The sequence below is a fragment of the Triturus cristatus genome, chromosome 7, assembly GCF_964204655.1.
Source record: "Triturus cristatus chromosome 7, aTriCri1.1, whole genome shotgun sequence".
NCBI classification, from domain to species: domain Eukaryota; kingdom Metazoa; phylum Chordata; class Amphibia; order Caudata; family Salamandridae; genus Triturus; species Triturus cristatus.
Window position 1 is genome coordinate 817867488 of NC_140590.1, and position 22322 is coordinate 817889809.

Consider the following 22322-nt stretch of genomic DNA (forward strand, 5'->3'; position numbering starts at 1 on the left):
TTCCTTTGTTGTCTCCCTAGGAACAGACTCTTGATGCATGCAGCTCTAGGAAGTTTGAGGGACGGCAAAGGAGGATTGCAGCCCGACATCTTCTGGTACCCTTAGCACAGAGACATATAAACATCGGAGTTCCCTTAAGATTTCACCAAAACAGGAATCCTGTTGTGGTGAAATCTTAAGGGAACTCCGATGTGGCTTTTGTAGCATGGGTGTGTGGTGAACAATTTCCATTTCCAGGACTCAGTGAGAACTTGCTGTTCTTTTAGGGTGAGTGGCCCTTGTGCCATAATCAAGGTTAGTCATTAGGTGCAGAATCTACATATAGTTGGCTATTTGTAGGTACTTCTGCCCAAAGAATCCTCAGCATGTCCGAACCCTGGACATTCACCACCAGACATCCTTCTGTCAGATTGCAGCCCAGAGCTTTATGCCCAACCACACCTTCTGAGAGACTCTGCAAGTTGGGGAGATTAACCTTTCATCAAAACTGTAAATCCAGTCCCTCAGTCCGTAAAACCCGATCTCTCTCTTTACTCAGATAAGCAGGACTCTGGCAGCTTAACTGTAAAGACAAATAACACTTGCAGACTAGGACACCAGCATAGGATGTGCAGCTGGACCACTTACCATGGGACTTGACACGACAATCTTTTTAATATGCCACAAAAAAGGTGCCTGCCATCACCAGAAGTGGGAGGATTGAAAACAACCCGTCCTAATCCCAAAGCAAATGGCTAATTCCAATCTAATTTTTGACTCACAAAAGCAAAGTACCTCTGAAATGCAACATAGAAAGGGAACAACAAAAGAAAGTGGTAATGTTTGAGTTGAACTCTTAAGCTGACCCCAGGAAGAGACTGGAGACACGAAAGAAAAAGTCATGCTCTTGATAGGAGTGCGAACACCACTTTATGAAGACTGGTGAGGGTCCTCGGTAGAATGGTTAGTATCCGTTTTGTTTCGAGGTTGTTACCTGGTAGAAGGGCCTGCATTTTCTGTATTATTCATCTCTGCAGGAGGGATCACAAATTGGAGCAAACAATTCCCTTAAACCGCCAAAAAAGGATGCAACACAGAATAACTTTGCAGCTACTAACATCTTATATTCATCTGGTCGTTCTGATGTACACAATCAAGTGTTGGACTTTGTTCGGATCAGATATTACATAAATATACATTTAATGTTAGTTTGGCAGATTGTGAATGTAAACCACACTGAAAGGGTCTGGGGAACCATATAGCAAGGTATATGTAGCCTCCTCCAGGCAGCTCGACTCAATTCCATCTGTGTCTCAAACACTATGCATCAGATTTTAACACTATAAATGGCCCTGCGCAGCTGAACATATCTGCTATGAGTCTCCACCAGTTCTCTCCCTTCTCCTTGTCCCCAAAAATCACACATTCTGCAACCCTCTGAAACATCCTTCTTGGTTCAATGTTTGGCACCACACACTTCGGCATAGACCGGTTTGACATTTTGTTCCATATTCCTCAACTATTCTGTAATATATGGGCATTGGTGTACTTATCCAAATATTTAAATGGAAGATAAAATGTAACTCAAAACCCTGGAATATAATGGCAGGGAACAAGGAGGACACACTAGCAGTGTATTACCAGAGTGCTGTTCTCTTGCTTTGTGGCTCTCATCCAGGCCGTCAACTCCCTTTGCGCTACAGTTCCTTACTCCATAATCTGCACAAACTTACCCCAACTTCTGCAGTGCCCGAATGGGTACTGCTTAATGGTGCTCATCTGAACGAGAGGGCTAATATGCCCGAATACGATGGCGCAATTATCCAATGCTCTAGCAAGCCTTGTATGAATGTAGGTGGACATTCTTACACTTCTCCCAACCTATTTATATGGAGAGAGGCACAAGTCTACACCTGCGCCCAGGATCCACAACACATCTACAAGCGCGATCAAGTCTACCATTCAGCAGGCGATTTTCCATACTGTAGTTAGTATTTATTCTCAAATATAATATATAATCCATGATCGAAACAGGTGTCTAGCAGACAGTTTTATTGGATGCGGGATTTCTTTTTTTTTTTTTTACATTTTCAAATATGTATTTATTGTGCAAGGATAAGCACTCCAACAATAATGCTTTCTGTAGCAACAGAACCACAATATGTAAAGGTCAATTTGGGTTGTGGACAGATAGAATTTTGCGTGTAAAATGCTTAGTGAGTTCGATAATAAAGAGACACCAACACAAAAGTTCCACTAAGCAAGCCCGTAAAAACACACACTGACACTTACTTCGGGCGGGTGTCAAGGAGGCCTAGGAGGACTGCACGGTAATTATTAGGCCTGGGCAAAAATTTCGTTCCGTTCGCGGAAATTGCGATAATTTGACATTTTTGCGTTCCGCGGAGAGCGTGAAAATGTCAAAAATTCCGGTTTCGAGGAGGAGCCTAGCGCGCAACCAAGATGGCCGCGTAGGTGCGAGGCTCCCGAGGACCACCACGACCTCCTGAATTAATCCTGGCTATATCCTGTCCTTGTTGAGGGGACTGCATCGGTGAACCCGAGCTGAGGCGCCATCCGTTTTTCCTTTTCGAATCGGACCCCGGACACCGGTGGGAGCACCGATTGAAGGTTGCGGCCTTCTCCGCGCTGGCCCCCCGGATTGGAGTAGTGGGGCGATCCGGGGACAAAGCGAACAACAGCGGCGGGCAGGGCTGGGCGACTCGCGTATCCCGTGCTTTCACTTTCGCGCTCTCCTTGCCCTCAAGCGAGGTAGGGTTGCGGAGCGGGGTGCGGTGGTGTGGCCTTGTCCAGGTGCCCGGCTGACCCGCCGGCCGTGAGTCGTCCTGCGGCCCAGTGGTCGCCCTCCCCCCCCCCGGAACCCGTGAACTGGTTTATCGGCCCTTTCGAGGAGATTGGCGCGACGGTGGGAGAGCAGGCATGTCCACCAAACAAGATGGCGACCGGGCGAAGGTGAAGACGACCCGCCGCGGCCCGGCGCCTCAATCCAACAGTATGGACCGCTACACCCTCCAGAAGGGATCTCCGGAGACATCGCGCACATCCCCGGCGGGCCCGACGGAGGCATCTGCTCAACCGGTGGATCTGACCCTCCGGGACGTCATGGGCGCCATCGCAGAGATGAAGGCCTCGGTGGACCAGCGCTTCGACACCCTAGCGCAAAAGATAGACTCGGTCCTGGTGGATGTTAGCCTTGTGAGGGCTGACTTGTCCAAAACCAACGACCGGGTCGATTCCCTGGCCCACACCACAACGAGCCTCACGACGGACGTGGTGGCCCTCCAAGAGGAGGTGCGCCGGCTTGGCCAGGCGAGCGCCCTGATGGACCGGCGACTGGAGGATTCCGAGGGTCGGGCCCGGAGGAATAACGTTCGCATTGTGGGAGTGCCGGAGGGACGAGAGGCGGAGGCGGCAGATCTTTTTGTGGAAGAATTGATCCTTACCCATCTCCAGCCCCGGGGGCTGAGTAAGCTTTTTGCGGTGGAACGTGCTCACCGGGTCCCTGGGGGCAGACCTAAGGCCGGTGCCCCGCCGCGGCCTCTCATTGCCCGGATTTTTAATTTTCGGGACAGAGACGCTATCCTGCAGACCTCCAGGCAACAGGGACCGGTCAAGCTTGATAACATGGATGTGCATTTCTACCCAGACTTTACTCCGGCGGTCCAAAAACTGAGATTGAGTTTTCTTGGAGTTAAACGTCGCCTACGGGACCTGAACCTTAAGTACTCAATGCTTTTTCCAGCTAAGCTAAGGGTGGAGGTGGATGGGCGCACGCACTTTTTTGACCGACCCGAGGCGGCTGGGGACTGGTTGGACACTCTGCCTGGAGATCGGGGCCGAGGGGGTGGGGGGGGTGCGGTTGGCGGGGAGGGCCCGCCGGATCAGAACTGAGGGGTGAAGAATAGGCCTTGCTCTGGACAACATTCCTTTACCATTTACTGATCGTTTATGTTCCCCTCCGATGGAGGTCGTGTGGGGTCTGTTGGGGGCTTCCCTCCTCCTCTGGGGGACTAGTTAGTTTTTCATCTATGGGGCGACAGGCACACTGCACTTTGGGGGGGCTGTCTGGGCTCATGCAGGGGTGCAGGGAGGGGGGAGTTCTGTTGGGATGGGGGGGTGGGGGGGGTGTGTTGTTTGTTTGCACCGCAAGGCAAGCCCTTTACTGTATTGTTGCTCTCGAGATGCTCTGTGGGGGACGACTGATTGCTTCTACGTATGATGGGGGGTAGGGATTTGACTGTGTTGTCATGGAATGTTAACGGCCTGGGGGACAGGATTAAGCGTGGTGTGGTCCTGCAGTACCTGAAACGTATCTCACCAGATGTTATCTTCCTGCAGGAGACACACCTTATAGGTAACTCCTTTCATGCCATGAATCGGCGAGGCTATCGTTTGGTGGCCCACTCGGGCTTCACCTCGGGCTCGCGGGGGGTGGGTATCATGATTAAGAACTCGCTCCCGTTGGAGATTGATGAGGTGCGCCATGATGAGAGGGGACGCTACACTGTTCTGGTGGGTAGAATGGAGGGTAGAGTGTTTGTTTTTATATCAGTGTACGTCCCGCCTGGGTTACAATCTACTACATTTGCGGATTTGGGGCGCCTCCTCCTGGACCTCCCGGGTGGCCTGCTGGTGGTTGGGGGGGACTTTAATGCGGTAGTTTCTGGGTCTATGGATCGCCATCCCCCTAGGGACCTCCCCCGGGCACAGGCCTGGCTGTCCGGCCTTTTAGATACTCTGGGCCTGGTGGATTGCTGGCGACTAAAGCATCCCGCACAGCGGCAATACACCTTCCACTCGGGTGCCCATGGTAGCCTCTCGCGGCTTGATTACATCCTTGTCCCGGCGGCCTATGCTGGGAGGGTGGGAGAGGTGTGCCATCTGGCGCGGGGCATTTCAGATCACTCCCCAGTACTGTTACATTTCGATGTCTTCCCTAGGGGGGAGGGCAGGGTGGCTCCAATCAATGCTTGGTACTTGCGTGACCCCACTATTCGTGCCGACTTGATCAAATCCTTACAGCGATACTTTGATGAGAATGTGGGGTCTGTCCCTTCGGCCATCTCCCTGTGGGAGGCTTTTAAGGTAGTTCTCAGAGGGGAGGCCCTCTCCTTTATCTCCCATGCCCGGAGGCGCGAGCGGGAGGAGGTAACCCGGGTGGAGGCCGAAATTGCGGAACTAGAGGGTGACCTGGGGAGCGGGGTAACAGACGCCAAGTTGCATGTTCTGCACCTCAAGCAGGCGGCCTATAGGGCCCTCATCACGGAGGCGGCCAGGGGCCTCAGTAGAGAGCAACAGGGGCGACTGTATGATGTGGGTGATAAGGCTGGTAAATTGATTGCGTGGTTGGACAAGAGGGAGAGAGCGAGTCGTGTGGTTCCTTTGATTGAGGGGATGGATGGTGTGCCTGTCACCGAGCCGGAAGCCATTGTCTCCTGCTTCGCGGATTACTTCCGCGAGGTGTACTCCCCGGTTTCTCCCTGCTCGGAGGAAGATTCCCATGCCCTGCTTCGGGACATCGCGCTGCCCTCCCTTACGGTGGAGGACAGGGATTTGCTGGACGCTCCTCCCACCTCGGACGAAATTGCCCTGGCTATTCGCTCGGTCGCATCCGGCAAGGCCATGGGCCCCAATGGTATCCCCATCGAGCTCTACAAGCTGCGACCGGATGTACTGGCGCCCCACCTGCGCGCCATGTTCCTGGCGGCCCACTCGCAGGGTTCCCTCCCGCCGGACCAGCGTCTGGCCACAATCGTGGTGATCCACAAGGAGGGGAGACCCCGTGAGCGGGTTACATCCTATAGGCCTATCTCGCTCTTGAACGCGGAGCCCAAAATCCTCGCCAAGGTACTGGCCAACCGGCTGGTTGGCGTGGTGGGCGATTTGGTCCACCAAGACCAATCTGGCTTTATACCCCATCGCAACACGGCTCTTAATCTGCGACGCTTGCATGGGGTGCTCGCGCGTGTCCCGTTTGTGCGGGAGCCGGCCATCTTGGCGTCCTTAGACGCCACCATGGCGTTTGACACGCTTGAATGGCCATACATCTGGGCGATGCTGGCGAAATTTGGATTTGGACCGGGATTCATTAGCTGGGTCAAATTGTTGTATTCGGGCCCATTGGCGCAGGTGGTGGTGAATGGGCGAGTCTCGGCCCCCTTCGCGCTGGGGGGGGGGCACGCGTCAGGGTTGCCCCTTGTCACCGCTCCTGTTTGCATTGGCCTTGGAGCCCTTGGCGGAGTGGCTGCGGTGGCACCCCTCCATCCGTGGTCTCCGCTGGACCCCCGAGCATGAGGACCGCGTGTCCCTCTACGCCGATGATATCCTTTTGTATCTCGCCTCCCCGCGTAACTCGCTGATTGTCCTGGTTGATGTTTTGGGCTCCTTCGGTCGTAACTCAGGCCTTGTCATCAACTGGGCGAAATCCTGCGTGTATGTGCTCTCCGGGGAGGCTCCGGCCCTACCACGGGACTGCCCGATCCAGATTGCCTCCCAGGGGTTCCGGTACCTGGGTATATATATTACTCTTGACCCGGAGGCCCGCTACGAGCGGAACTTACTACCCCCCCTCCAGCGCTTGCGGGAGGACGTTGCGCGCTGGCGGCGTCTTCCGCTTTCGCCGCTTGGCCGAGCGGCCTTGTTTAAGATGATGTCCTTGCCGCGCTTTCTGTATGCGCTTCAGAACACTATGGACTTGGTTCCGGCGCGCTACTTCCGTGAGGTGGAGAGCCTGCAGCGGCGCCTGTTCTGGGACGGGAGGCCGCGTATTGCTCTGGCTAAATTGACGCTCCCGTGGTACGATGGGGGGGTTGCCCTCCCGGACATTAAACGGTATTACTGGGCCTCCCAGCTAGCTGCGATTAATCATGGCCTTTACGGGCCCGCCCTGAACCCGGCATTTGAAATGGACAAGATGCTCCTGCCCGGTGGCGACTACAATCGAGCGCTCTACTCTGGCGCGCCCGACTCCCGTCTGACGGGACCGACGCGTGTCATGGTGCGTGTCTGGCACGCGGCTAATGCAGCGATGGGGTGGAAGGACCGTTTGACCCGGGCGACACCGCTATATGCGTCTGAGAGATTGGGCTCCCTGTGGACATCGAAGGGCTTCGAGAAGTGGGACACGATCGGAATCAGCACAGTGGGAGACCTCTGGACAAGGGGTGGATTCAAAACTTTTGAGACGCTGCGGACGGAATTTCAGCTGCAAGGCAGTGAGTACTTTCGGTACTTACAAGTCCGCCACGCGCTGGGCTCCGTCTTCCCTGATGTCGCGTCCATTCCGGAGTCTTCCCCCCTGGAGGACAGAGTGCTGGATGGCCATGTCCCAGACAGCACGATCTCCCTTATATATAAAAAACTGATCAACGACAGATCGTGCCTGCTGACTAGTCTCCGCGAGGCCTGGGTTGCCGACGGGCTGGAACTGGACGACGAGGACTGGATTTCCGCGGTGGCCTCTCCGAAGGAGGTGGCCATCCCGGCTCGCCTTCGCTTCGTCCAGCTTAAGATCCTCCACCGGGTTTACGTGACGGGGCCAAGGCTTCTACGTATGGGCTTTGTTGGTGACGGATCGTGTAAGCGTGGCTGTGGTGCCTTGGCAACTTTCATGCATATTCTGTGGGAATGCCCACAGGTGGAGCGATTCTGGTGTGGTGTGCATGAGGTCCTGCGTGTGGTGACGCGTGTTGCGCTGTTGCCTGAAGCGAGGAGATGCTTGCTGAATGTGTGGGAACCAAATGACTATTCGGTCCCGCAGACGCGGTGGGTGACTCTGGGATACATGATAGCTAAGCGCGACATTGCTCAATTGTGGGGATCCCGGTGGCCCCCAGCGGTGTTGGCCTGGAAAGAACATATGGATTGGTGTATGTTTCGTGAAAAGGTGGTGTATGTGGCGAGGGGTAAGCCTGGGGCGTGGGTGAAAATCTGGGGCCCCTGGAACGCCTATCGCGGGGGTATTTGTGAGCCGCCACTGCTACCGGCCGCCTCACCAGCTCCGTCCCCCTAGCCGACCCCCTCCCCCAGCCGCGGGCATGTGGTTCCCCTGTCCCTGATTTATTCCCATTCCCCTCTTCAGAGTTTGGCTGCTGGTTGGGATCCCCCACTTAAGGAGCACGTGCCGTCACTTTGGATGGCGGGTTGCCTTGCGGGTGTGGTTTTTTGTGTTGTTCTGTTTTGAAAAAAGGAAACCGTATTGTGGGCTTGGAGTTATGTGGCCTGCGCTATTGATATCTCCTGCTTTACCGATCTGCACCGCCAAGAGACTCTTACTGTAGGTATGTCATATGCTTCTGCCACTCTAGCGGCCGGCCGGATGGTTGTAGGCCCATACTTGTAACCTTTTTAACATGTAATAAACGGGTTCAAAAAAAAAAAAAAAAAAATTCCGGTTCCGCAGCTTGGCGATAATTTGTTTCTTGCTCGCGCTGTAAAATAATACATTCTCGCGCGATCGCCTTACCTGAATCCCTGCGTTCGCCGACAAGTTTTCTTGATCCGGTCGCGTTCTCCATGAGATGTTGTATTGTTTTTAGCCATTTGCGCTGTCTCGCGACAGTTCGCGCCCGCAGTGACGTCATGCGTCGCGCGATCACGTCTTTCTTCTCGCGATCATGCACCGCGAGAACAACTCAAAACAAGATGGCCGCGCCCGCAAGCAACCACATGGGTAAGTTGGCGACCCGCAACCATGCAGAAAATCTCGCGAACATGCCGGAAAAAAACTTCCGCATCTTCGCGATATTTCTGCTTGTTTGCGATAATTTTAAACATTCTCGCGATAATTTGCGAAGGTTAATTCCGCAAATTCCGCCCACCCCTAGTAATTATTAGTTTAATACCACTTTCAGATTTAACAAGCCACTTCAAGCAGGTTTTGAAAGCGACACGAAAGTGAAAGCGACACGAAAGGAGATTGAGCATATATTGTTCGGCTGGGATTTTATTTGATGGGTAAAATCCAAGGAGCCCGAATCAGCAGATTCATGAGGCAGCAGAGGGGTTTAAAAGGAAACACGGAGGTTGTTAACCGAGTGAAGATTACACGAGGGTGTATATCGGATCAGCATTTGCGAGAGGTAGATGAGAGATGGCTCAAGACGAACATTAGAGGTTGTAATTTGTATGTAGCTATGTTGTTTTGCTGTTGAAGCGGATTTGATGAACGAAGGACGCATAAGTGCCCACCGCGTTATAAAACGTTTATAGCTTTATTCAGCGGCCCGATCAGGTATTGAGGAAGGTCGGCTAGGAGACTACTGAAGTAATAAATGCTTCAGGACAAGTACGGAGAGTGAGTACTTAGTGGTATGGAAAGAGATGTGGGTAAACACATTTTGCAGAGATTGACTATTTGGGATCGGGCAGCTGTAGCCTTGGAGAAAAATTACATGGTCACGGTCGGGTTGAACTGTAGGTTTCCGGCTGAAGTCATATCTGCGGGAAATAGAATATGACATTGAGAATACAAGGGTTCTGATAAGGCAGGAATGTAAAAGACTTCTGTCTTCGAGAACCAAACTATATGCAACTGCAACGTCATTCAGTATTGAGTAGCTGCGAGGCAGTCAGAAATTTTGGAGCAGCAATCAGGAGAGTTAGCTGGGAAAGAACATAGTTGCATGTCATTAGATTAAAGAAGAGGTGTAAGAGTCAGAGGTAGGCAGTGGCGTAGCACGGGCGGGCCACAGGGGTGGTTGCCCCGGGCGCAATATTCTTAGGGGTGCAAAATTTGAAAAGAAAAAAACGTGTGATGGAAGGAACTCGAGTCAAGTCGGTGTTGTCTGCAAGTGCAGGTTATGTTGCCTTGACCGCCTTCACCTGCAGAAGGGCTGCAAGGATCCGTGCCCTCACACATCTCTCATGGCCTCGGGGCAGGTGAAGGACTGCTTGCGCTGCTTCCTGGTGGAATGGAGATCAGCGCCACCCAGCAACAACAGCGGAACGTCTCTGGTGGTACCATGGTGCCTTACAAGGAATTGGTTTCTGCTTTTGGGCTGGCAGAGGGATAATTTCAAGCCCAAGTTCCGTGCTTGCTGCCTGACGTCATGTGTTGGTGTGGGATGGCGGGTTGAGTCACCCCGAGGTGTGGCATCCATTCATTTATTCTTTCATTGGGACTTTCACCATTCATTCTATCCTTCCATCTGTTTGCCCATCCATTTCTCCAGCTCTTCACCCTCCATTTCACTCATCTATGCATTTTTTCCACTCATCCATCCTTACATCTTTGTTTTCACTCATCCATTCACCCACCCATTCTGTCAATCATCCATCCATACCTTTACTCATACATCCATCCATCCATCCATCATCCCTTTTCTCTCTCCATCTCCACTGTGGAGGGAGTGCTTTCTTTTGGTGACAAATACCAAAAGAACAAGTGATGGACAGAATGCAGAACAATGTCATACATTCACCACAGTACAGAGATCTGGGCCTAAATCCCTCATTTGTTTGCTTTTTGCAAAATAATGATGGATTTAACCCATATCTCCTGACTGGGAGTGAATGTTTTGATTTGTTCTGCATTCCGTCCATCAATTGTGTGTCTTTTGGTTCTTGTGATGACAGGCCTACCCCACCACTTTTAAGGCAGATGTTTTATATATGGGGGGGTGGGGGCAGCAAATTCACAGCAAAGGGAAGTGGATTTGGCAGTGCTTTCAGTATCAATCCATGTTTCATTCAAGGCTGAGAAGAGTAAAGGAGGTTTGCAAGCGTCAAAGTGATGTAGGTTGGTTGGATTCATATGAAACACATTCATACGAACATCAGCTATTCAACATATGGGGAATGGCAACCAATTCCACTCGGGCACTCTAGTAAAGGAAAATCACTTATCAATCTGTGCCAAGACTCAGCTCTGCTTTCAGACAGACTGCAATGGCATTCAAACTGTCAATCAGGAGATTGAGTACCGGGGTGTGTCAACACTTGCAAAAGGACTAAGGGTTATCGTCCCCCTTTGTGAGTTTTTCACTAACTTTACTGAATAGTAAACAAGCAAATTACCCTTAAAATTCCCAAGTAGACAGGTACTGAGGTAAACTCCTACTATCTTTGAGAAGCTGTGGATAGGGCATCTCAAGTCATTTATGAGGCTAGCAGATGAATATGGACCAGGAAGGACTTAGGCAATCCACAGGCCAGTTTCTGAAGTTTGCCTAGTGCTGGCCGTTCCAAATCCAAAAGGAGGCACTGAAGAGTTTTGGTGGACGTACCACCTTGCTCACATAGTCGGGCGCCATTAAGGTTAGTCATTATATATATATACACACAAGAGGGGTTGTCATGGTAACCCTGTCAGCATCATAGACAAATAGAATCACTTGTCCATCTAACAAGTAAAAGAAAATCTAAATTTAAACTTTAAAATAAAACCCTGAAATAATATGCGCCAATGTACACGACACATGTTGGCCAAATACAAAATAAGTGGTAAAAGAAACCTCACAAATACATTTTGTCAAATTGTAATTCCTTCACATTTGAATAATCTGGTTCTTCTTAACCATACTCATGGGGTCGCACGGAGGTTCTTATAAAAGAATTGCAAGTTGGGCTCACAATGAGCAAACAATATCCGTGTTCACATGCACACATCATCCTATAACAAATGTATGTATTTATTTTATTTGAGAGGTTTTATATAGAGCTGGCTGGACCCTTGGGTATCAGAGCGCTTTACAAGAGTGTTGCATGTTACAGAGAAGACCGTTGTTTGGTAGAATAAAAACAGACTTGAGGTTAAAACAGAAAAGCATTCCAAATAAGTAAAAAAAATACCCCATCGGATGAGCAGTTTACATTGGAGGAGAACTATTAACAATTGCTAAGTTTCGTTACAATATTGTGTGACTTTATATTAATAAGCGTTCCTAGCTAGACAGGGCAGAACTGCGGACTCAAGACCTCTTTTGACTCTAGAGAGTCATTTCTTATGCTTTGTTACCGACAGCTATTGCTAAAGTCGACATTTTTTTACCTTATCCAAACCTTTCTCTGATCAATGCTACTGCAACGATCCTTACTTATTCACCGATATATTGATGGTTGCTAATGCAAACTGTAGTGAGTTTGGCTGAGTTTACACAACTCAGCATGAGCAGTTCCATCTTGTTCTTTTCGGAATAAGGTGCTCTTCATGGGTTCTATTTAAGATAGTTTAGACTCTTAGCTAGAATGATGAAAAGATCAGGAAGCTGTAGTTGAGGAAATGGCTACAATCACTTCTGGAGCTTTACTATTAATTAGCACTGAATTAATTCCTATTAGATCCATGGTTTTATGGCACTGTCTTGCTTTAGACATATTACTTGCTGGAAAGGGAGGAATCTGTCACATGTTGAAAATAACACATTGCTGTGCATTTATACTGGACATAAATGACATATTCCTTGAATGATAATTCCATCCCCCTCCTGCAAATAGAATACCAACAAGAGATTCCTAATCAGAACCAAGCTCAATCTTTCTACTCCATAAACATTTCCTGTAACATTCAACTGCCCTCTTTCTCTTCATATTACAGCCCATTCTTCTTTACCCAACCCCTGGAGATACATATTAGTGTCCACTGTTACTACACCAGGGATGTGGAATTCCTATAGCCCGACACCCAGGACATATTGCTTGGGGTCAAGGGCAACAAGTTGTCATGTGTATGTTGTCCTTGGGACAAGAAGGCCCAAACCCCTGCAGCACAACCCTTTGGCTGCCAGTTTGCAGTACCACATTATGGATCAGGGAAGGGTGCTGGCTGCAGTTAAGGTGATATTTTTGCCCATATGTTAATGCTGTTCAAACTTGAATGTATGGTTCATTAATAGAAAGCCTTTATGATTAGGGTGAGCGCTCTAAGAAAATGTTGTAAGCTCCGACTGCACTACTGACAGTGGTTCCAGTATAAAAACGTGTACACACGTTTTCAAAGTTTAGCAATCTGAGGCTATGTATAATGTTCCCAGAATGCTCTCTGTTTTGATGCAAATATTTGCAGAAGCTTGAAAGCAATATTGATGATAAAAGCAGGGAAAAAAACATTTTGCTAAACTACTGTAAAATTTCAGGTACCATTTCTTTGCAGCATCATTTAGTAATATGTGTTGATGCATGCGAGTATTTCCAAAAATATTCATAATGGAAAATCAGTGTAACCAGTTTCAATAAGATTGTGGGAAACAAAAATAAACAAAGCATTGGCAAACCAGTAGTTCTGTGAAATTGATGGTCAGCTTTTTAGTTTTGTTAATATGTGACTTGTTTTGGCACGGTTTTTGTAAAACCTTATTGGTGTGGGAGCTGCCAGGCCCTTATAACAAACATTGGCAAAATCAAAAACTTTTTTGGTCTCAAAAAGCACACACTGCCACAGTAGTTACTGGCACTGAACAAAACTACTTTGTGAGGAGATATGCTCTTTGTGAAAGAGCAGAATGCTGTCACTCACAGTGAAGCCAGCCGATACAGAGAGAGACATTTTTATAAACACAAAAGGTCACGGTCAACGCCAGACCAAACTAGGGGCCCAATTATTAAAGAAAGTCTCAAAAGTGCACCTCTGGTATCTGTCCTTGCATTAAATGCAGCTATACGGGGCTTAAGTGAATTCTTACAAATTTACAGAAATAGGACAAGAAAATAGTACTCCTAGAAAATGTGATCTGCATTTTACATTAGCAAATATGCATGTGTAGGTTTGCTCATGCGAAAATCTGAGTGTTTGCAATTCACTTTCCCTCCAACCACTTTTTTTCCCCAACTCTGGAAGAAGGTTTACATCTGCCAGGTCAGGAGTAAATTTCCAACATTTCTCAGTATGGGAAAAGTTTAGAGAAGAGCTGTTGCAAACCCTTAAAACATGCAAGTTAGTAGGTTTGTACAGATTCAAAAGGGCATTCTCCTGCTGGAACTATAGCTTACTACTACCTTCAGCCCCAGAATGTAAATCTTTGGAAACATGGCAACATAGGGGGATTGCAAGTATTCAAACACTACTATAGTATGAGCCATGGCATAATCAGAGAGGCTATATCAGAGCTCTTATATAATGAGATTGCTACCATAGTTTGCCACTGCACTACATGGCACCAAAGGGACAAGTGGAGTTTGTTAGAGGACAAGTAGATTTACGAAGCAACCTGCCCCATGGACAAGTAGATATTTTATTAAAGTCCACACCCCTGTACAAATAGCTTTGTGACAAAGTAAGGTTTTCAAAGTAAGAGCATTTACAATCTCAAACTTTACGCTCTCAAACACTACCAGCTGACCCTCCATTTACACAAATTCAGCATCCTTCCTCAACATTTTCCTTAAAGGTTCCATTTTACTTTAAAATGTGGACAGCCTTAATAGAATATTCAGAAAAACCTGCAAATGACAACCAATCATTCCTCAGTCGGAGGAGGAGCCTTCTGAATAGCATCCATTATTAACTTCTGAACCATTCCCGCAACCAGAAATATTATGTTGCAAATATTCCAATGCAATTTGAAACAATGTCTTTCCTTAGTCAGCCCACTTTTATGTTACATCTCACAGATGCCCTGGACATGCTCTCTGTGGTAATGTCAATTCTTGGGAAATACTATATTATCATCCTGAAGGCACGTTACAAAATAGTCATCCGTTCTGGAAAATTAAAACAGCTGATGTTAGACTAAACAGCATCCTCTTGAACGGGAAAACTACATGCAGCGTTAAGAATGCAGTTTAAGGATTTGCATTGAGGAAGTTTGCCTATTTATTGATTAGCGATCCAAGGTCCAATGTGGAAAATACAAAGTGCCTTATATTGTGGCCAAACGCTCAGTAATCTTGGGTAACAGGTGACTGTCCAGGATCATGTTACTGTTCAGTGCTCTCAAAACCACACAGAGCCTCATTGAGTTGTACACCTTGCTGGTTAAAATAAAAGTCTCCTCACAGGGCTCAATAGCTTACATAATGTTATCTTCTATTATTTATTCAACCTGGCTCATCTCCTTTCTCAAAGCAATTGGCACTGCTCATAGTTTTTGCTTAACTGCTTAAGCTCCTTCTTTAGGTGAATCCAATGTGAAAAATTATTCAACCTGCCCAACTCACTGGTGAATATAGATGCCCCCAAGAAAGTGGATTTAAAATAAAATTATCACTATACTCCCATTGGTCTCTCCAGCCTAAACCAACCACCCTTTTCCCTGCTACAAAAAGCTAAATGTCTGCAATGAGCTCTCTATATATTAAATTAACACCACAAAAAATCTATTCTGTGTGCCATTCAAACTCACGGTTTCAAAGTGATATGTTACAGTTTGATGGACGTTTTCCACTTCCGAAAAATAAATAAAAATTAATTTCACATACACGTCTACTAAAATTACTACTTTTATTTAATTCATTATTCCAAAATCAAAAGGCTTGGCCAATAAAGGATTACCATCTATACTTTTGAATTGATTTTAAAATGGTTAACGTCAACCAGCAAAATAGCCTTGGGGTGAGGACCATAAATTTGATGCAGTTATCCAGCAGGTATTTATGGGGAAGAATGATTCAAGCTGCATGAGTGGATCAACTCCACACCCCTAAAACCCTAATAGAAATGCCTTTGTTCTAAGCAACACGTTTGTGGTTACTTTCAGTCTGATGGGGCACACTTCTTGTTTCAAAGGAGGATGGAGAAAGAATTTAAGGGGGGGGGGGGGGATTTTAGAGTGTTACTAGGCAGTATACGCATCTTATTGTAAAGTATGATCGGGAGTGAACTAATTAGTCAAAACACAACAGCAATCATATCAAAAAGCATTGGCATAGCCAATAGGTCTCGCCTTTGGGACCTTATAAGTGTTATAAATGTTACTTGTTGTATTATAGATCTGGGTGCAATGGCAGAAGCAGCAAAATAGTAGTCCAGCGGCTCACTATGCTAAGCACAGATGTGTAGCGTAGGTGTTTTATGCCACGGCCTAATTATATCGGCCACTCCCCTTTGAGAGACCCCTCCAATTTTTCTACCCACTTAAAGCATTTGTTATACTAGTATAGGTAAAAGGCAGGAGCCTAGCTTCTAACTCAGTGGGAGTAACTTCACAGAAGTCTGCCCTTTTCACAGCCTGTGCCCCAGCCCTCCACGAACCTCCTCAGCCTACTTCGCTGTGATGATGCCGGGCGATGAATGGGCTTTAAGGGCGTCGCTGGAGGTGGGTGACAGGGAGCTGCGGGCGTCAGGAGTGCCAAAGGGCCCGTGCGGGAATTAGGTGGGAGGGCACTGCAGTCATCGCTGGAGGGGAGAGGGAGTGGCAGGGCGATGCGGGCATCAGGAGTGCCAAAGGGCCAGTTTGTGTGCGGGTGGGAGGGCAGTGCGGGCATCGCTGCGGTGCGGGGGTCGGGCTTCTATCAGCCGCACGGGGCAGACTGCCTCGGCTTGCGCCACCTGCCGGTGGGAGCGCTTCAAAGAGACCGGAAGGAAACACGAGTGAAAATTAGGTAAAATAAAAGAAAAGCATTAGAGTTTCTCCACATACAGCTAAAGTTGTCAAAGCCTAACATGAGCAAAGACAAAGAAGTAGCGGCGTTTGCTCTCATGGTTGAGCCACGTAAACTTTAGGGGTGATTTGGAGGCGAGTGTGGGTTGGTTTTAATTCATCTGCTGTGGAGACGTGTGTGTTCCATTTTTCCAGCGTGACTGGGAGCTTTCCTTCAAGCCAGTTTGAATTGTGCAAGTTGCATCTTCCGTAGACGCGCTATGTGGTGGGGAGGGGGAAGGAGCATTGAAGTAAGGTAAAGGCACTCAGAGCGGCCATAAAGTGCGTGCAAAGTAAAACAAGACGCGCGGCCGCCAGAGCAGTCTTCACTTTTTCAAGTACTGCACTCGTGCTTGTGGCGCATCACTACGCGCTTTCGCAAGGTGGATGCCGCCACAAGCACTAGTGCGGTGCTTGAAAAAGTGAAGAGAGACGGCTAAAGGCCCTCGTATGCGCGCTGCATAGGCGAGACCCAACAATAGAAGAAAAAAGTAATAACATGAGTATTTTTTATACCAATTTCAAACAAAATGAGAATCTAGAAGCATTCTGAGGCCTTATCTGTCACCAGAGCAAACTGTGATACTCCAGTGGCATAAACCGTTCATGTTAACTTATAATATTCTAGTAATAATGAGATAACCAATTTCTGGAAACATAACGAAGGAAGACAATGTAAGGGGAAAAGTCAGAATAGAATACATGAAGAATGCAACTTTCACCTCCTCCAACCACTCCGTATATCTTGTCCCTCCCTCGTCAGCAGGGCACAAATCGGAGTACACTCCGGTAGAGAGCGTCCACCCACTATTTCCATAGGGTGGACGGTGTCCAGACTGCCAATAAGAGTGAAACATGCCGAATTCGTCCTAGTATAACTTTCAGACACCAGGATACATTCAGCAGCATCTGAATGATGTCTGCTTTCATTCCCAGCAGCAACGTGTAGGCAGCGAGGAGGCTATTTTAAATTCCAGTTGGGCACAAAACAAAATTTGAAGTTAAGGGTCCATTAGGTCTCCTTTTGTTCAAGTATCCTGGGTGGAAGCTATATGGAGCCTCACACGTAGGTGACTCATCTAAACACTCCCCCCACTGCACTACACATCCCAGCAGCCTCTGCTGATGGGAAGAGAGCCCGGATTGTCTACTGCCCCTCTGGCCTCATAGCTGGACTTTGACTCCCACTTCGCGGCACCCAGGCCAAGGACCAGCAGGGGCGGCACTCATCAGAGCCCGGAGGAGGCTGGGCAACCCCTCTTCTACCCGATCCCGATCTCAAGGTACAGTACCCCCTTGCTGTAGATACCCGTGGGCCCAGTCGGCGCACCTGCCCATGGGCCCAGTCTGCGCGCCTGCCCAGTCCACACGCCTGCACTGCCCAACTGTCCCCGTCCTGCCCACTGTCCCCGTCCTGCCCCCGCGCTACCCACTGTCCCTGTGCTGCCCACTGTCCCAGCTTTGCCTGCACCAGAACCTCCTACCAGAACCACTAATGGAGACGACTACGCAGCAGATGGGCGCAAAGGATGCACTGCCAGTTGGACAACACCCAGTGCCAGGACCCTTGGCCCTCCGGATGCTACACAGCCAAGGAACTCCCGGGCCCCAGACGCCAAACAGTTTCTCCTCCTCCCCACGAACCACCAAAGCACCCTTCACCCGCCAACACTGCCACTTCTCCTACGACACAACCTACTCCTGCCCACAAGACCAAGAACGCCTCACCACCACTATTGTATCCTGCTCAACGCCCGCTCTCTCTACAATCATTTCATGGAAATCTGGAACACCATCACCACCCTCTCCACAGATGCTGCCTTCATAACTAAAACGTGGATCAACCCATCCTCAAACCCCAACATCACCACCACTCCCAAAGGCTACATGATGATACACTGTAAAAGCGCCAAGAAACAAGGTGGAGGCATCGCCATCATCTTCAAGGATGCCATCACCTCAACTTCCTACTACAAACTGACGCAAAGACCACGTTAGGAGGCACCCCGGCCTAAAGACCCCTTGGACACGAGCAACATTCTGAGACACCATCCCCAACATCATCGGCCCTCTAGCAATCGACTCTCACCTCTACGTCCTACTCTGCGACCTCCACTTCCACAGATGACCCTAACGACGCCAACTCTATTGCACTTCTGGAAAACCTGAACAACTTCAGCCTCACCCTACTGGTCATCGAACCCACGCACAAAGCTGGATACACACTCAACTCCATTTTCACCTCCAGCGATAGAAACAAATTCAGCCATACCACAGAACTTACCTGGACTGACCACACCATCGTACACTTCATCATCGACGCCCAGCACACCATCACCAGGCATCAGATCTTCTCCCACTGCAGCTGGAGCAAGGTCACTTAAACACAGTGGACACGGGTCCTCACCACCTCCCAACCCGAGGCCTCAACAGACCCACATCAGGCCATCCAGAACTTCGCCGTCTGGATCACCAACAGAGTTGCTACACTGAAACCTACAAAATCCAACAAGGGGCCCAAACATGCAAGCTGGTACACGGCAGAAATCAGGACAACTGCCAAGAAGCTGGGGTACCAATGGCACACCAGAAAGAACCCCGCCAACTGAGGAGCCTACAAAACAGCCCTCAGTAACAATAACCGGTATATCAAAGAAGCCAAGAAAGCAGCCAAACACACAAAGGAACTATTCAAAATAGTCAAAGAATTCTCCAACGCAATAGCCATAGAGAACAACATTTACCCCCTCCCAAGAACTCAGATACCCTCTCAGACTACTTCCACAGCAAGATCACCAACATCTACAACAAATTCAACATCCAACCCTCACCCTCATTATCGATGACCTCAACAAACCAGCGAACAGCAGCCAAACCAACACCACCTGGTCACCGCTTACAGCCCTCACCACCACCGCCATCATGACTTCTATCCACTCTGGGGCACCCACCGATACCTGCCCCATCACCTCTACAACCTCACGACGAACCCTATCAGGATGCAACTCACCAGCATCCTCAACACCTATCTCCACAGCAACCTTCCCGAACAGATGGAAATACGCAGACGTCAGACCCCTCCTAAAGAAAGCCTCCACTGACCCCCAACATTCCCCAAAACTACTGCAGATCTCCCTGCTCCTCTACCCTCCACCCCCCACCAAAGCTCTCGCAAAAGCCAACAACCAGCACTTCAAGAACAAATCCACCTACTGGACACCTCTCAATCAGGATTCCGTGCCAACCACAGCACTGATACCACGCTGATCGCCGCCTCTGACATCAGAACACTTCTCAACCGCGGAGAAACCGCGGCCCTGATCCTCCTTGCCCTCTACGTGACATTCGACAGTCTCCGATGACACCCTTATTGACAACCGACTTCACTACATAGGCATAAAGCAAGACGCCCTCAAGTGGATCGCCTCCTACCTCACAGGACGCACACAGAGCATCCGACTGCCTCACTTCACCTCCGCACTCAGACATCATATTCGGCGTACCACAAGGATCATCCCTCAGCCCCACCATGTTGAACACCAACATCAACCTCCTCGCAGACACCATCAGATCCCACGGACTCAAACTCCTACGCAGGTAACACTGAACTGATCCTCTCGCTCATTTAGGACCCCTCCAAAACCAACTTCTGCAACGCCATGACCAACGTAGCCGAAAGGATGAGAGACAACTGCATCCAACTCAACTCTGACAAAACGGAAGTGCTGATCTTCAGGAAGAACACCTCTGCATGGGCCCACAGAACTTGGACCCACACCGACCGACCATGCACGCAATCTCAGCATCAACCTTGACAGCCACCTGACCATGAATCTACATGTTAATGCAGTTGCCTCCTCTTGCTTCCACACACTTCCAATGCTCCGCAGAATCTTCAGATGGATTCCAAACATCAGAAAGACCGTCACTCAGGCCCTTGTCAACAGCCGCCTCTACAACGGCAACAAACTCTATGTCGGCCATCTCCACCCAGCTCCTCAGAAGACTCCAAACCATAAAGCCAGAGTTATCCTGGACCTACCCAACCTGAGAGACCTCCACTGGCTCCTCATCTAGAAAAGATGCCAGTTCAAGATCCTACACACACCTACAAAGCCCTCAACGACATAAGACCTGCCTCCCTCAACCATCCACTGAACTTCCACCATCCTGCGCTTCTCCTCACTCGCCCTTGCACACACTCCGTGCATCCACTGCAGATGTGGACGTTCCTTCTCCTACATCGCTGACATGACCTGGAACGACCTTCCCCTCCAGATCCGTACAGTTAGTTCCCTTGCTGGCAGACTTCAGAAAGAGACTCAAGACCTGGCTCTTAGACGGAGGGACAGCACCCAGATACCCCTAGAGGGCACAGTATTGCACTTCACAAATGCTGTTTGATTGATTGATAGTTGTAAAAGCAATGGAGAGGAAACAAAGGCATGCAGCTGGTTATCACTTCACAGGTACTTAAGAGAGGCATGGTTTTGACTCTGTTTGGTCCCTGTATAAAAGAGATAAGCGTGAACTTTAGGAATGACAGATATGTTGGTCTGTCCCAGTGCCTGCACAATTAAGAATTTAAATACCACTATTTCGTTTTATTTTCATTTTATCGCTATTCATCCCAATGCAGGGTGGTCGTGTGCTTTACCGCACATGTACACATTATACACAGAAAATAAATCAGGTGTGTGTAAATCAATGTATAGGATGTGTTACAGTGAGAGTTACACTGAGTGTAGGAGTCACATGTCCTAGCTCACTGGGCACTGACAATTCTTCAAATTTGAGTTAATTGAATTACAAATGATTTAGGTGAAAATAAAGGTAAACTGCGAAATCGCATGTTTAATTAAAAAAAAAAATGCTGCTCTTAACCTGTGAAGGTATTACTACGCATGTATGTTAATGGTGGGATTTTCGTTTCAACTCTTTAACCTCCTAGATTATCCCCCCCCCCAACCTAAATGCGGTCCTGGCCCTTCTCACCTCTCCGCTCTGCTTTTGCACCTCCCGGGCTGCCTCTCGATAACCGCATTGAACCAGATGCTGATGCACGAGCGCCAACAGGCGCCGCTGAGGGTCCGGGGAAGCCATGCTACTACCAACGCCTGCCATGCACTAAGCACACTTCAGACACGCTTCCGGCGCGTCGCAAAAGGTATGCCGGGACACGTAGTCTGTAGTTTCTCCCATTAATTTCCGGCGCTGCGCATCTAGTACGCTGAGACCTGCAGTCGCAGACTTTACTCTTTCCCTACTGGTACGCCACGCTCACGCGATGACCCCAGGAAGTAATTCCTTGGTCTGGGTTACTTTTTTTGGGCGGGGACATCATGACCCCCGCAGGGAAACGTAGTCTTTTCTTCTGAATACCTAACTGTTGGCTTTCTATTTCTCTATTTATGCTGACGCCTCATTTGATAGCAGGTACTACGCCTAGTAGTGGCTTCCGTATAAATAATTAGAAGATATTATTAGTATAGTGTAGATAAAGACTTAATATTGTCAAATGTACAAACAAATGCAGTCTCCTGGATTGATTAACTCTCCAATATAGCTTTCAAGTTTCACTGCTCCATTTTTGATTACCTAGACCTGCCTGTTTTGTTTTCATTTAAAATTCGGAGACTTGTGGACATATTTCACCCAGTAAAAAAGCAGAACTACAAGTCCCAGAGTTCTAAGTCAAAACCGGGACTGTTGTAACGAGTCGCACCTCTATTTGTGAAACTTGCCAGCAATGCTCGGATCTAGTAATATTGATTTTGGGCTTAAATCCCATCTGTATGACGTTCAATG

At 48.8% G+C, this 22322-nt stretch overlaps 1 protein-coding gene across 10 annotated transcripts in view; it reads right to left on the reverse strand.

The window, feature by feature from the left end:
- The window catches only part of TCOF1 (treacle ribosome biogenesis factor 1), a 286142-nt gene extending 264332 nt beyond the window's left edge, over positions 1-21810 (reverse strand). For 3 of the 10 annotated variants that reach the window (XM_085617716.1, XM_085617717.1, XM_085617715.1), the window contains exon 1: positions 21510-21754. In XM_085617716.1, the coding sequence (XP_085473842.1) occupies positions 21510-21638 (129 nt within the window). In that variant the 5' untranslated portion in view covers positions 21639-21754. Of the gene's footprint in view, positions 1-21509 lie in introns of all 10 variants that reach the window. The other 7 variants (XM_085617713.1, XM_085617712.1, XM_085617718.1 and 4 more) reach the window with 5 other exon arrangements.
- Positions 21811-22322: the final 512 nt, after the last annotated feature.